General features: G+C 41.6%; 1 protein-coding gene across 8 annotated transcripts in view; it reads right to left on the bottom strand.

Annotated features, from left to right (window-relative positions):
• The window catches only part of PSD3 (pleckstrin and Sec7 domain containing 3), a 574,055-nt gene that overhangs the window by 57,810 nt on the left and 498,952 nt on the right, over window positions 1-17,293 (bottom strand). For all 8 annotated transcript variants that reach the window (XM_056569232.1, XM_056569241.1, XM_056569238.1 and 5 more), the window contains one exon: window positions 4,176-4,246. In XM_056569232.1, coding sequence (XP_056425207.1) covers window positions 4,176-4,246 — 71 coding nt within the window. The remainder of the gene's footprint in view (window positions 1-4,175; window positions 4,247-17,293) is intronic.

Raw genomic sequence — 17,293 nt, 5'->3', positions numbered from 1 at the left:
ATCTATTGTTCAATTATAACTTCCAGTCTGCTATAACAGCCATCAACTATGAAGGCATGCTAGGTGCTTCACAACGCTGGATCACTATAGATTGCACACCTGGTTGACAGTTTTAGTGCTATAGTCCAGAATCTGGTAGGATGGAGAAATCCCTTTGAATCTCTCGTTCATTTAACTACTTTACTGCACCTAGCAGAACAGCTTAAGCAGAATAATACCTCTCCATGATGATCTACTGCTGCTGTCATTATGTTCTCCTGCTTTTACTGCCATTTAGAAAGAACACTTTAGTTGACAGTAACAGCTATAGCTCATCTTTATAGATAAACATTTTTGAAAACACAAAGTAATTTAATTAGGTTAGATCTAAGACATAGTACAGGAAAACCATTCCCTGTTTATTGGTGCACACAGCATCATGAACGGAAAGATCAAGTCAATGAATACAGTATTACATTAGGGTATGACGCCGTCATAGAAATACAAAAATGAGCAAATACAGTACATGGGGGAATACTGCAAGTGGGTACTGTGGGGTCTGAGGGTTGTCTAAGCATTGTCAGTTGGTAGCAGCATAAGAGTGGACAAAAGTAGCGCAATATACAGGGAAGGAAAATTATTTGAACACCAGCCGATTTTGTACTTTTGCTCACTGACAAAGAAATGATCAGTCTATAGTTTTAATGGTAGGTCTATTTGTACAGTGACAGAACAAAAACAAAAAAAATACAGAAAAGCGCATATAAAATATGTTATGAAATGATTTGAATTTCAGTGAAATAAGTAATTGATCCCCTATCAATAAGGAATATTTCTGCTTCCCAGGTGTCTTTTATCCAGGTATCAAGCTTAAATTAGAGAGTGCTCCTAATCTCAGCTTGTTACACCATGGCCAAGACCAAAGAGTTGTCCAAGGATGTTTGGGACAAGATTTTAGACCTACACAAGGCTGGAATGGGCTGAATTACCATCACCAAGCATCTTGTTGAGAAGTTTACAGTTGGTGCGATTACTCACAAATGGAAGAAACACAAAATAACTATCAATCTCCCTTGGTTAGGATCAGCCAGGAACTACACGGGAGGATCTGATCAATGATCTCAAGGCAGATGGGACCATAGTCAGAAAAACAACTGGCTACACGCTATGCTGTAAAGGATTATAGTCCTGCAGTGCTCATAAGGTCCCCTGCTAAATAAAGCTCATGTACAGGCCCCGTCTGAAGTTTGCCAATGAAACTCTGAATGATTCAGAGAAGAATTGGGCAAAAGTGCTGTGGTCAGATGACACTAAAATTTAGCTCTTGAGTTTCACATCAACTTGCTGTGTGTGAGGAGGAATGATGCTTTTTTAAATAAGAACACTATACACACCATCAAATGTGGTGATGGAAGCCTTATGCTTTGGGAGTGCTTTTTAACAACTTCACTGCCTTAAAAGAATAATGTACTATCAAATCTTGGGTGAGAACCTTTGTCCTTTAGCCAGGACATTGGATGGGTATTATAGCATGACAATGACCCAAAACACACGGCCAAGGCAACAAAGGAGTGACTCATCAAGAAGCACATTAAGGGGGAGATTTATCAAAACCTGTGCAGGGGAAAAGTGGTGCAGTTGCCCATAGCAACCAATAAGTTTGTTTCCTTAATTAAAAAAGGTGCTGAAAAATGAAAGAAAATCTGATTGCTATGGGAAAATGCACAACTTTTTCTCGGCACAGTTTTTAGTATATCTACCCATATGTCCTGGAGTGGCCTATCTAGTCTTCAGACCTTAAAGGGGTACTCCGGCGCTTAGACATCTTATCCAAAGGATAGGGGATAAAATGCCTGATCGTGGGGGTCCCGCCGCTGGGGACCCCCGTGATCTTGCACGAGCGTGTTCCCTCCTGGTCTGATTACTGTCGATCACGGGGCCGGAGCGTGGTGACGTCAAGACTCTGCCCCGTGTGACGTCACACTCCGCTCCCCTCAATGCAAGCCTATGGGAGGGGGCCTGACAGCTGTCACGCCCCCTCCCATAGGCTTGCATTGAGGGGCGGAGCGTGATGTCACACGGGGGTGGAGGCGTGACGTCACACGCCGCCGGCCCTGTGGTCGCCGGTAATCAGACCCGGAGCTAACATGCTCCGGAGAATGATTATAAATGGGGTGCGGCGTGGGGACCCCCGCTGGGGACCCCCGCGATCAGGCATCTTATCCCCAATCCTTTGCATATATTGTTTGTAGTTGGTCTGTAAAACCAGTTATTTGTAACATACTTAGACTCTTATACAAACCACTGACAGTTGATTTTGGCTGCATAAAGCTAATGGTAAGCTAAGCAGATTTCTACTTAAAGGGGTATTCCGGGCAAAACCATCTTATCCCCTATCGAAAGGATAGGGGATAAGATGTCTGATCGCAGGGGGCCTGCCGCTGGGACCCCCACGATCTCCCTGCAGCAGCCAGCATTCTATGCGTAGCTGCATCTGAAGTTTCGGAAACCACTGGGATGTGACGTCACGCCCCGCCCCTTCCATTCATTTCTATGGGAGGGAGCGTAATGCCCCCTCCCATAGACATGAATGGAGGGGGCGTGGCATGACATCACGTGCCTGTCTCGGAAGCCCGGCAGTTTCCGAAACTTCAGACGCAGCTATGCATAGAATGCGGGCTGCTGCAGGGAGATCGCGGGGGATCCCAGCGGCAGGCCCCCCGCAATCAGACATCTTATCCTCTATCCTTTCGATAGGGGATAAGAGTTTTTTTGCCCGGAATACCCCTTTAATTTACTCCGAGTCTACTTCTTCTCTTCAGTTCAAATCTATTGTAAGTCCAGAAGAGAACAATAATAATGGCCTTGTCGGATGCATCTAGGTGCAGCAGAGTTTATTTTTGCTGTCAGTAATGTTTAATATGTTACCGACTGCAAGAGATGAAAGATGACTAACAAAATGTAGAGTTACTGCAATTCCAAAATCTATTATTCAGGAGTTTTAATTAAATGATTATTTCAGATAAGAACTGCAAGCAAAGGATGTTCTGGAGATCACCAGTGTTGTTACAATCTGGGATACCAAGGGAAATGAATAGAGACATTGTTTAAACACACGACACTCGACATTAAATCAATGGTCTTCACTCTAGAGTTCTAATTCAATTCTGAAGGCACAGCAATTCAAGGCAATGGTCTACATTAGGCCAATTAATGCACAGAACATCATTCATCGCCTATTCATTACAGAGGAGCATACAGTCAAAGCTGATGGGTTCTTTTATATTAACCACTGAAATACAGAAGATAATGGCCTGTCAACATGGTGTGGTTAGACATATTTAGCTAAGTGATTTAGAGCAGACAGATTTCCATATTGCATACCTCTGAAAAGGATATGCCTAGACTAGATTAGTTCATTCTCGGTAAAACCTAATTCCATATGGAAACGTTAAAATATGTAATTCTAACTTTAACCCTCTGAGATCCCAGACAGTTGTCTTATGGGAGTCATACCTTTTTCATTTTTAGATTGAGGCTTTTTTGTTTTATTAGCATGAGTTGGTTCCCATTCAAGTTTGCAGACCCTCTAAAAACTCAGAATGAAAAGGGTATTTTTGGGGTTACAGAAAGTATATGATATATGATTACAATTCCCCATAATAGACCAATTTTGTAATGTTCTAATATACTTGTATTTGACAGTTAAAGTGTTGTTGCAGTAAAGAACCATACACCTTGGTGATCATCACATAACAAGAACGCCCATTTATGCTCTACGAATAAACAATTAAAGGGGTACTCCGCTGCTCAGCATTTGGAACAAACTGTTCTGAACATTGGAGCTGGCAGCTTGTGACATCATAGCCCTGCCCCTTCATTACGTCCCGCACCGCCTCCTCAATGTAAGTCTATGGGAGGTGGCGTGACAGCTGTCATGCCCCCTCCCATAGACTTGCATTGAGGGGGAGGTTCGTGACATCCTGAGAGGGCGAGGCTATGACATCATGAGCACCCGGCGCCGGCTCCAGCGTTCAGAAAAGTTTGTTCCAAATGCTGAGCAGTGGAGTACCCCTTTAAGCCTCCCATTTCATAATTGTAAGCATAGATCTTGAAAACTGCTTATACAAATAAAATTCCAGAGAGCACTGCAAATATAACTATATTAAACACCAACATACTGTATAAATGTATACCTTTTGCAGGTAAAGGACAGTTCCCTTCAGAATAGCATAGAATGTTTTCCATCCTCGCTTTCCTCTTGGAGCTGTAGAAGAAAAAAAATATTTTCAGTTATCAGTGAGATAGCAAAACTAGTCACATACAAATTTATAGGCTTAGGGAATATTTTCTATTCCTTTCCATCCAGAAATTACATGTAACGGCACAAATGCTGAGCTTTTATATTGCCATAATACATTTGGTGCATCTTTCACTGTCTGCATGCCAAGCTATGACCTGGTATATCTGGTATAAGTTAAATTAATCTCTGGTGAAAATTATGTTATATCGGACAGTCTGCAGGAGGATATGCCTCCATCTAGCTGAGTATTCAAAGCTTTTTTTAAAGGGAAAAGTGAAATAAAAATGAAGGCGGTAGGAAGTATATTGTGAAATAAAGGGGGAAGTGAAAAATGTTTTTGTGAAGAAAGGGAAAGTGCATAATTAAGCAACTTTTGAAAACCAAAAATTTGGAGTTCCAGAATGATAAATTCAGTTTACAGAGTATACAACAGCCTACTGGTAAATATATATGCTCCATGAAAAAATGTTGTTAGTCATCAGGTAACTTTAATGTAAGCTCACCTATGTAGAATGCCAATGATAAGATGGAATTGTTATGTTCTTTATATATCAATTTCATCTGCCATTTTTAAATTTTCTTTGGGGGTTGAACTTGGTTGGAGTATAACAGTGTGTGTCTTGGATAAAAGGATGGGCGCTAACATAGAGTGACTCTGAGTATGCCAGACCCAGGTCATCCATGTAGTTTATAGTCAGTAATTCATTTAAATTTAATGGCCAGCATATGATAATACATTTCCCTGGGCTGCCTTCAACATTAAAAGTGGTTGCCTATTGTTGTCATACTAAAGCTATGATATGTTGTCCAATCTTATGGGGGGAGGATGCAATACTTTATCCTTGGGTATGACTTTTAGGGTTAATATTATCTGTCGACGAAGCAGAAACAGTCCAGGAAAACATTTCTACTGTACCATCCAGGCATTTAAAACAGGAAATATAAGGCATGCTTGGCAGCCTTTCACATCTTATTAAATGTCTCCATTTAACTTTGACACTTGTTTATGAGACAACAGGTAACTGACTACTATACCTCATAAGCCAACACATCAACTTTATAGCTTCAGGCCTACTTTGATATCATGAAAAACTGTACTCCAGATGAAAGAAAATGCTTGCCACATCTACAAACATTTTATATGGCAAATAGCCTAGCCTTAAAATGACACCTGATCAAATAATTATATCAGAGACAACACAGCTGTCCACAATGATGAGATGCAGTACAGTATCCTTGACAGTGGGTTGACAGCATCCTTGACAATACATAATGTATTTTATATAAGCCATCAAGTAGTACTGGAAATGGGACAATGAGAATGAAAATAAAAACTGGCAAGATGAAAATGGAACCATTAAGGTAAACTTATTATTTTCATCATTCTTATATTCATGTTATATTCGTTTTTTTCTTAAATATCTCCAACATAAAATTCACAAACATATCATACTTTTACAAAACAACAAGAAAAACAGCAACTCCCTCCCTCTCAACAAGTGGGAAAACAACAAAACATCTACCATTTCTCCCATGTTCTCCTGCCCAAAGCAATTTCCCTCTCTGTTTAAACAAAATCGATTCATAGCCCTTTATTTTAGGGTTAGATTTTTCCATAATTCTACAGAGGGAGGCGGCCCAGCAAACTAAGTTCTCAGATTGATGAGATGGGCAATAAATAAAAAGGTGAGACCACACATAAAAGAATTTATTTCTGATTAATTATTGTGGAGGTCGGATTGATAAGGTTTAGAAAAAGTATATATATATATCTTCAAAATCTCCTCCTCCATTAATATCCCTCACAGGTTTAGGGTCTATTGGCACATATATTATTCTGTGCAGATTTGATGCGCAGGATTTGTAGCTTTATTCAGTTCTTTAGTTTACATTGAACTCTGCAGCAGAAAATCCTGTGCAATATACTGTACGTGTGAATACACTAATAATGGGGATATATGTCCTTTTCTCATCAGTGAGCTTTGCTAAAATCCTATTGGGTCTACCTTCCTCTTGAAGCCTCTTTTGCCCCTGAAAAAAAGTAAAAATTTTTATTTATGAAATCAAAATAATGTAAGTTTATTTATTATTTTTTTTTTTTAGGGAGGTAGTCTGCCTGTGTCAGATTATCCAGTTGACTGACCAGTTTATCTTCTCTTCTTTTAATATGAATATGCTGACAGGACTGAGAAGAGTGAGCATAGGGGGAAACTCAGACTCACCTCTGTGTAGACAAACAACTGAATCAGGATAGGGTTGAGACCAACAGGAGCCATCCACAATGGGACTAGAATTGAGGAGGGGATTTAGGCCACATCACTAGAGGAAAACTACCCTAGAATTCCCTATGGGGCAATGTGTAGTGTGACTACCCCTACTCCCTCAGGAACAGTCGGGACACTTGCCCTTAATTCATGCTACACCTTGGTCTCACCCTAGAAATCCCTCCAATAGGTACCACCCATGCCAAGGCCAAGCCCCCTTCCGCGAGCCCTCCCGCTGCGGAGGCACAGCGCTGCATGGTCAAGTAGCAAAGAGTGCAGTCCACTCCGTTTGACATCCACGCGAGAACGGGGGGCCCCATCACCGTTTCCCCCTGAGGAACCCAAGCCAGCCAAGGGCGATGGTGACCAGGGAACGGAGGGGCAGGGATGATCTAGAACAGGGCACAGAGACAATCTTCTCCCTTGGCCCTGGGTGACTGCTCTTGCCGAGGGGAGGGGCTGTAAAGCTGGGACAGAGAGGGGGACACACCTTTGCAGAGGAAATGCCCTGTTGGGGCCATATCGCCCACACAAACCTAAAGTGCTTACACGTGGGACGACCGTGGAGTAGGTGTGAAGCCCCATGTCTGTTGTTCCCTAACCCCTTGCCGCAAATTGCCATTTATAAATGACACTGCGGCACGGCAGGGTTATGAAGCGAGCTCAGGAGCTGAGCTCGGATCATACCTGCGCGGTCCCAGCTGCAATCAGCAGCCAGGACCCGTGGCTAATGCCGGACATCGCCGTTCAGGCAGATGTCCAGCATTAACTCTTAAGAGGCGGCGATCAAAGTTGATCGCCAAGTCTAAAGTGAAAGCTTACCGGCAGCTCAGTCGGGCTGATCGGGACCATTACGGTGAAAACGTGATGTCCCGATCAGCTAGGACGCATCAGAAGGGTGCTTTACCTGCCTCTTACGCATCCGATCGGTGATTGATTTCTCCAAGCCTGAAATCCAGGCTTAAGCAATCGACTGCCGATCAATGCAATGCAATGAAATTAGAGATGAGCGAACTTCTGAAAAATTTGATTCAGCCGATTCTCCGAAATTTCCGTTAAAATGTGGTTCGATCCAAATTTATTTGCAGCAAATCTATATTAAAATCGGCTATTTCTGGACTACAGAGAGCCTCAACAGGGGTGTAGAACACTTTGCTTTGTTCTAACATGCATATGAAGTGTGCTGGGGTAGTGAAACAATACCGTTATTCAGTATGACATGCAGATTACAGGCATCACTTTTAGAATCACTGCGGCAGAGCGGCACAATGCCAGAGCCTGGAGGTTGCATCAGTATGAGGAGACCAAATAGTGGCTGAATGAAACAGCGTGGAGGTGTTGGCAGCATGAGGAGACTATATAGTGGCTGAATGACACAGCGTGGAAGTGTTGGCAGCATGAGGAGACCATATAGTGGCTGAATGACAGTTGGAGTTGGCCGAAGCATGAGGAAATTTAAGATTTTTAAATAGAAATTTAAGATTTTTAAGTTGAAATTGAGGATTTTGAAATTGAACTTATAACTCCTAAGTTTCAGTGTCCTGGCCCCCAGCATGTGGGTACAAAGGACCAAATCTACCAAGGAGTCACATGGCAGCACAATGACAGAGCCTGGAGGTGGCATCAGTATGAGGAGACCATATAGTGGCTGAATGATACAGCCTGGAGTTTGTGGCAGCATGGGGGAGACCATATAGTGTCTGAATGGCACAGGCTGGAGCTGGCAGCAGCATGAGTTAAATCTAGAGCTTCACAATCCCTAAGATTAAAAGATGAATTTTGAAATTTTAATTGAATATTTATGCTAGCTAGTGCTACCATAAAAATTTTAAGGCCCAGGCCCAGCAGCATCAGTAAACAATATATTGGCTGAATGACACAGCCTGGAGGTGGCAGAAATATGAGGAGACCATATAGTGTCTGAATGGCACAGCTTGGAGTTGGCAGCAGCATGAGCAGACACTAGAGCTTCACAATCCCTAAGATTAAAAGATTAATTTTGAAATTTAAATTGAATATTTATGCTAGCTAGTGCTACCATAAAAATGTTTAGGCCCAGGCCCAGCAGCATCAGTAAACCATATATTGGCTGAATGACACAGCCTGGAGGTGGCTGAATCATCAGACCATATAGGGGCCAAATTGCATAGCCTGGAGTTGGCTGAAGCATGAGGAGACCATATAGTGGCTGAATGAGACAGCCTGGAGGTGGACATATAAACAAAAGCCGGAATTACCTGGGAGACTATATAAAAAATATGCATCTCAAAGTGATTATAGATAGACAATCACTATGTGGGACTTACAGTTAGTAAAACAATGGTTTACCTAAGTATACTAAGCAATGTATTGAATTTATGAAATGTCGCCAGATATGCTTACTCACATATAGTGCGATGTTCTGCAGACTCCAGGTGTACTGTACTGCCTCATCCATGGTAGTCTGTTTATTGAGTCCAAGTTCCGCTGCTTGATAATGAATCTTCAATTCTTTACTGAATACAGTTACGATGTCTAGGAAAAGCAGGGGAGACTGCCCCGGCCGGTGGCGTCTCTACCTAGCTCCTTCCCAACAAAGTGTACGTTTGTTTTGTTAATACCTAACAGTAAGTAAGAGTGAAGTCACTACAGGGCACAGCGAGGGACAAGAATAATCCAATACTTTTCTGGAGGATAAACGGCTTTCTTCCTCAGGGATATGGTGCCTTGTCCTTCACATGTATATATACACTTTGGATAAGGACATCATAATTATCCATGCGTGTTGGAGATACTAATGGAACTTATTGTAAAAATCCGAATAGTTTGCAGTCAGTGTTAAGTCCATAGGGAGTGACTGTATTTCAATCATACATACATTAACCCCTAAAAAGTTTGGCCACCAGGGGTCCTCCTTTAGGTCATGCCTGCAGTCCTGCTTGCATATTGTTTTCTGTAGAAGTCTGGCAGAGACAAAAGTCAGGAAATGCAGGTGGCACCTCAGCTCAGCAGAGTGCATAGAGCTGAATATTTTAGCTCCTTTTTCTCTCTGTGCCGAGCTAGACTGAAGAGTATTGATGCCTTCCGTGCATGGTGCTGAAAATTTCAGCCCACTTTTGGAGTTTTTGGGCAGAGCTGACACACTGTAGAGTTGAGTGGAGACAGCTGGGGGGGATTCCGGTTCCAGACAATCACAGCCCATCTCAAACTGAACTTCTCTCGGCTGTGTGTAGCAAAGTTGGGAAAGCTATTCTTCCCAGCAGGGCTTCAGACGAAAGCACACCTGCTGGGGAACACCCCTTCCCAGTCTGTGGAGCTCACTGAGACTGAGAAAATATACAGAACATTACCAAGGTAGAAAACCAAAAAATAAAGGCAGGGGCAGGTTTATCATGATAGGAGGAGGGAAAAAGGAGGATTAAAAAATCTATCAAGTTCATGACAGGTAGTCTTAAAAAAAATATCAATCCTGCCAAGACAAGTAGAAAAGTAGCCATTCTCTTTAAATAATGCAGTTTATTAGGTAAGTAGATTGCAGATTTGTAAATCTATTTTGAAGCTTATATTATATACATCAAAATATACCTATTTTATGTTCATAATGGATTTATACAAATTACATTTAAAGGGGTACTCTGGTGGAAAACTTTTTTTTTATATCAACTGGTGCCAGAAAGTTAAACAGATTTGTAAGTTACTTCTAATAAAAAATCTTAATCCTTCCAATACTTATTAGCTGCTAAATACTACAGAGGAAATGCTTTTCTTTTTGGAACACAGTGCTTTCTGCTGAATCACTAGCACAGTGCTCTCTGCTGACAACTCTGTCCATTTTAGGAACTGTCCAGAGCAGCATATGTTTGCTATGGGGATTTTCTCCTACTCTGGACAGTTCTTAAAATGGACAGAGATGTCAGCAGAGAGCACTGTGCTCATGATATCAGCAGAGAGCTCTGTGTTCCAAAAAGAAAATCATTTCCGCTGTAGTATTCAGCAGCTAATAAGTACTGGAAGGTTTAAGATTTTTTAATAGAAGTAATTTACAAATCTGTGTAACTTTCTGGCACCAGTTGATTTAAAAAGATAAAGTTTTCTACCAGAGTACCCCTTTAATTCAAGGGGGACATTATCATTTATGAACATGCAAAATGTTATTTTTTCAATTTTATTGAATTTGAAAGAATGTTTAAAATTGGTTTTAACTTTGGGATTTAGAGTTCAGAATAATAGGAGAATTTTTTTTTTTTTTTTTTTACTTTTGCACATGGCCACAACAAAATATGAAAAAAGTGAAAGGGTCCGCAAATTTTCCAGATTGTATGTGAGTTATTTTGTTGTTCTAATGGTTTAGGGGACCATTAAGCACAAAAGAAGAAATCATAGACTATAACCAATAGTAATGCACATGAATCGCCATGTTCTGATGTGCCAACAGAAAAAGGCTGGGAAGCCCTGCTGCAGATAATCTTTGATATGACTTTTTTCTTTTCAGAAATTTTCTTTATAAACCATTATTTAAAAAGCTGCAAGAATTACATTTACAATCCCTAAAGGCAATGGTGTGGAATGTGAACAGTAACAAGCCAACCATGAATACTAACTACAATGTAAATGTCTTATTCAATGCATTACTGTGGCATATTAGCTAGTTACAACACAGTGATTCCAAACCAAATGCAAATGAATTTAAGCTACTCAACTGCGCCAATTGACAAATGGATTCTCTAAGACATGAAATGGATCAACTTGAGAAATGGTAAAAAGTGAATTATCATTTATCACTGATTACTCTCATGCTGTTCTTATAATAGTGCTTCCTTAAGAAAAATAGATTTGAAAATGTTCTCTACTTTGGCTACATTCACAAGTACAGGATTTGCTGCATATCTTTGCTGAAAAATTTGTGCAGCTGATTTTGCTACCTATTCACTTCAACAGCAAACTCTGCTGCAGAAAATATGCAGCATAAATATGCAGCAGATCCTGTACGTGTGAACGTGCCTTTAAAGGGAATCTGTCAGGGCTCAGATAAGATTCGAGCTGCTGACAGTGTTATGTAGCTGCTTGTACAATAAAAAGAATAATATCTTTGTGGTAGCCATCCATGTTGTCAAAACAGAGAAAAGTGCACTTCATATCTTATATTGCCTATGAAGAGTCAAAGAAAATTAAGATTTTTTAAAAGAAGTAATTTCCAAATCTGGTTAACTTTCTGGCACCAGTCGATAAAAAAAAAAAAATGTTATACACCGGAGTATCGGTAATTTGCTAAAAGATTACATAATTTAGATACAGTGGGGCAAAAAAGTATTTAGTCAGCCACCAATTGTGAAAGTTTTCCCACTTAAAAAGATGAGAGGCCTGTCATTTTCATCATAGGTATACCTCCACTATGAGAGACAGAATGAGAAACAAATCCATACAATCACATTGTCTGATTTTTAAAGAATTTATTAGCAATTTATGGTGGAAAATAAGTATTTGGTCACCTACAAACAAGCAAGATTTCTGACTCTCACAGAACGGTAACTTCTTCATTAAAGGGGTACTCCGGTGCTTAGACATCTTATCCCCTATCCAATGTATAGGGGATAAGATGCCTGATCGTGGGAGTCCCACTGCTGGGGACCACCGTGATCTTGCATGCGGCACCCCGTTTGTAATCAGTCCCCGGAGTGTGTTTTGATTACCTGCGACCACAGGGCCGACGGCGTGTGACATCACGCCTCCGCCCCTCAATGCAAGCCTACGGGAGGGGGCGTGATAGCTGTCACGCCCCCTCCCATAGACTTGCATTGAGGGGCGGAGGCGTGACGTCACACGCTGCCGGCCCAGTGATCGACAGTAATCAGACTGATTACAAACGGGGTGCCGCGTGCAAGATCACGGGGGTCCCCAGTGGCGGGACTCCCGCGATCAGGCATCTTATCCCCTATCCTTTGGATAGGGGATAAGATGTCTAAGCACTGGAGAACCCCTTTAAGAGTCTCCTCTGTCCTCCACTCGTTACCTGTATTAATGGCTCCTGTTTGAACTTGTTATCAGTATAAAAGACACCTGTCCACAACCTCAAACAGTCACACTCCAAACTCCACTATAGCCAAGACCAAAGAGCTGTCGAAGGACACCAAAAATAAAATTGTACACCTGCACCAGGCTAGGAAGACTGAATCTGCAATAGGCAAGCAGCTTGGTGTAAAGAAATCAACTGTGGTACCAATTATTAGAAAATGGAAGACATACAAGACCACTGATAATCTCCCTCGATCTGCGGCTCAATGCAAGATCCAGGGGTGTGGAAATTTAATAAAAAACTACTTGTCCACAGAACTAAGACAAAGCAAAATCTACTTGTCCCTCATAACGATCCACTTGTCTCGACCAATTTTCGCTTTTACACTCTCGTTTTTTCTTCCTCGCCCTATAATAGCCATAAATAACTACTATAATGATACCTTTAAATTTTTCAATAACATATTCTCCCAACCAAAAAAAAAAAAAAACAGCAAAACCAGATTTGTATAGTTTCCCTCATGTTTTACAAATTTAAAACATTTTTTTTATTGCCATTTTTTGACCCCTGTAGCTTTTTTTCTCACATACCAGGCTGTATGAAGGCTCATTTTTTTTGCGCCATAATCAGTTTTTTCTATTGGTACTATTTAGGTATTGAACTGACTTTTTAATCGCTTTTTAACTTTTTTTTCTGGGATATTATAAAAATTGCAATTCTGTGGTTTGGTATTTTATTTTTTTTACATTTTACATCATTTACCGTACGGGATACACTTTATTAGACTTTTAGGAATATTCATTAGATTCCTCATACAGATCAATAGAGTTCTATTGAACTCCATTGATCTGTGTGCTCTGCAATCCATTGATAGAGCCTAGTCCAGTCAGGCTCTATCAATGACAGAGCCACGGACACCAGGGAAGCAGAGGTAAGCCCTATGGCTTCTTCTACAGTGGATCTACCCCCACTACCCCACGAGGGAGTATCAAATGTCCCTTTAAGCGCCACTGTCAACTTTGACAGCGACGATCTAAAAGGATAATAGCCAGTTATTAGCGGCAGCCCCAAGCTACTGAAATCGGCCGGGGGCTGCAGAGTATGGAGCGGGCAGGAGAACGGAGCCCACTCCATACAGACTAGGGGTGTGAATCGCCAAGAATTTGTCGATACGATTCGAATCGCGATACTAGTGTGGCAATTCAATATATCCCGATATATCGTGATACCGTCTAGGTGACGATACATAGCGATATATCCCGATTCTGTCTCAAAAACAATGTTTTTTTTTTTTTTTTTACACACTTTTAGGAGGAATCATTAGATTCCTTAGACAGAATATTTTAGAATGTCTATTGAACTCCATTGCTCTGTGATCCATTGATAAAGCCTGGTCCAGCCAGGCTCTATCAATGACAGAGCCACGGGACAGCAGGAAGGAGAGGTAAGTCCTCCGGCTACCTCCACAGTGGATCGGCCGCCCCAATAGCCCACCAGGGAGCGTTCACAGATCCCTTTAGATGCCGCTGTCAGCTTTGACAGCGGCGATCTAAAGGGTTAATAGCCAGCCGCAGCGATCACCGCATGCTGGCTATTAGCGGCAGCCCCCGGCTACTGAAAACAGCCGAGGGCTGCAGAGTATGGAGCGGGCAGGAGTCTGGAGTCCGCTCCATACACCCCTCTGAGCGCTGCATGCTGGATATTAGCAGCGGTGATGCATCAGCGGCCCCCGGCTACTGAAATCAGCCGGGGGCCGCAGAGTACAGAGCAGGCACGAGACGGAGCCCGCTCCATACACCCAGACCACTGCCGCGTGTCAGATCCGGCCTGCCCGGCTCCACAAATGTGGAATTTGTATCTCCTGACGTCCGGGACATGCTGTTCCGGGCGTCAGGAGATACAAATTCCACATCCCTAAAAGGATCAATTCAAATATATTTTGAATCGATTCAGTATCGCCAAATGAAAAATCGCGATAATCGCGAGAATCGATTTTTTTCTTACATCCCTAATACAGACTGCTGAGCGCCACCGTACTTGTCAGGTCCGGCCCTGCTTGCTCGAAGCAGGGCTAAGGGCCAGAAAAATTCACCTGCCTGATGCTTGGGACTGCATGTCCCAGGCATCGGGCGATAGGAATTCCACATGCCTGAGATCTCACCCTGTGGTGTCAAAAATGATAAGAACAGTGAGCAAAAATCCCAGAACCACACGGGGGGACCTAGTGAATGACCTGCAGAGAGCTGGGACCAAAGTAACAAAGGCTACCATCAGTAAAACACTACGCCACCAGGGAATTAACTCATGCAGTGCCAGATGTGTCCTCCTGCTTAAGCCAGTACATGTCCGGGCCCGTTTGAAGTTTGCTAGAGAGCATTTGGATGATCCAGAAGAGGATTGGGAATGTCATATGGTCAGATGACACCAAAGTAGAATTTTCTGGTAAAAACTCAACTTGTCATGTTTGGAGGAGAAAGAATGTTTAGTTGCATCCAAAGAACACCATACCTACTGTGAAGCATGGGGGTGGAAACATCATGCTTTGGGCGACTGATCCATATAAAGGAAAGAATGAATGAGGCCATGTATTGTGAGATATTTAGTGGAAACCTCCTTCCATCAACAAGGGCATTTGAAGATGAAACGTGGCTGGGTCTTTCAGCATGACCATGATCCCAAAAACATTGCCCGGGCAACGAAGAAGTGGCTTCATAAGAAGCATTTCAAGGTCCTGGAGTGGCCTAGCCAGCCTCCAGATCTCAACCCCATAGAAAACCTTTGGAGGGAGTTGAAAGCCAGTGTTGCCCAGCGACAGCCCCAAAACATCACTGCTCTAGAGGAGATCTGCATGGAGAAATGGGCCAAAATACCAGCAACAGTGTGTGAAGATTTACAGAAAACGTTTGACCTCTGTCATTGCCAACAAAGGGTATATAACAAAGTATTGAGATGAACTTATGTTATTAACCAAATACTTATTTTCCACCATAATTTGCAAATAAATTCTTTAAAAATCAGACAATGTGATTTTATGGATTTTTTTTTTCTCATTATGTCCCTCAAAGTTGAGGTATACCTATGATGAAAATGACCAAAAGAATATCCAGCGCGGTGAAGTGTAAACAGGAAACTTTATTGAAGATACATGGACAGCACAGGTAAAAACCAACACGTTTCGGGTCAAACAGGGCCCTTAGTCATGGCATATTCACAAAAAGAACATGTTTTAATAGAAGCTTAAATGGTCACGTGTATGTGACACCACTCAAGTTAAAAGCTATAGCAAAATGATGATGAAAATTACAGGCCTCTCTCATCATTTTAAGTGGGAGAACTTGCACAATTGGTGGCTCACTAAATCCTTTTTTTGCCCCACTGTAATAAGACTATATGTATTTTTGTTATTTATATATATATATATATATATATATATATATATATATATGTGTGTACACACACAAAAGAAGAATAGCACAACTCCTCCAGCTATGCATGGTGCTCACCAGCCAGGATCCCGGTCCAGGATCCTCTATATACATTCAAGAGAAAAGGCGGCAGCATTCTTCATCTTCAAGCTTGAAAATGATGGCGTGAGACCATCGAAATGTCGCTGTACATTGGGAGTGAATAAATAACCCTTCTTTCACTATGTTGGAGTGCCGCCGCCTTTTCCCTTGAGTGTATATATATATATATATATATATATATATATATATATATATATGTGTGTGTGTGTGTGTGTGTGTGTGTGTGTGTGTGTGTGTGTGTTAAAAATGAGTATCAATAAAAACTAAAGATTATGGTGCATGAAAAATTATACAGCTTCATAGACAGAAATAAAAAAAATACAAAATTATAGGGGTCAGAAAATGGCATTTTTAGAATAGACCAGTCATTGTGGAATATACTACTCTAAACACATTACTAGATTAGTAACTTGGCTTAACCTTCAAGCCTACTCAACCAAACACTTTTTCATTACTTCGATTTTAGTATTAAAAGAAATACATATTTTGCTATAAGAACATGTGTTCTGGTTCTGCAAGAAATCTCTTTTAGGGTACGGTCACACGTCCATCTTTATTTCTGCATATGTTGCTGCAGTATTTCCGCAGTGGAATTTTGCTATCCAATGAAGTTGATTGGTAGCTAATTTTTGCTGTGGAAATTCTGCAGCAAAAATATGCAGCAAAATATGCATGTTTGAACATACCCTAGGGAGATATGTACACAGTCAGAAGTACTAAAATAGGAAAAACATGCAACAGCAACAAAATACCAAAGACACTTGCCATATTACTGAGTGTTTACTATCTAAGAGTGTTTGTGTATGTTGTGTAGGTTGAGTGTTTACATGCTTTTTTACTTTTTTTTACCTATATTTAATATATTATAAAAAAAAAAAAAATGTTTTAGCTTTTTGTGGAATAAAATCTGCAGCTACCTAGACTCTTGCCAAGTACTTAAAGGGGTACTCCGGCTCTAAACATCTTATCCCCATCAAAAGGATAGGGGATAAGATGTTAGATCGCGAGGATCCCGCCGCTGGGGACCCCCGCAATCTCTACTGCAGAACCCCTGTTTTTCAGCTGCACAGAGCGAGGATCACTCTGTGGCTGATGATGGGCGATGCAGGGGATGGAGTATCATGACGTCACTGCTCCGTCGCCTCGTGACATCACGACCCTACACCTCAATGTAAGTCTATGGAAGGGGGCGTGACGTCATGATACTCCGTCCCCTGCACCGCCTGTC

Source organism: Hyla sarda, chromosome 1 (assembly GCF_029499605.1).
Source record: "Hyla sarda isolate aHylSar1 chromosome 1, aHylSar1.hap1, whole genome shotgun sequence".
Classification (NCBI taxonomy): Eukaryota; Metazoa; Chordata; class Amphibia; order Anura; family Hylidae; genus Hyla; species Hyla sarda.
Note: the sequence above shows the minus strand (reverse complement) of the source record. Positions and strands in the feature narration are given on the sequence as shown.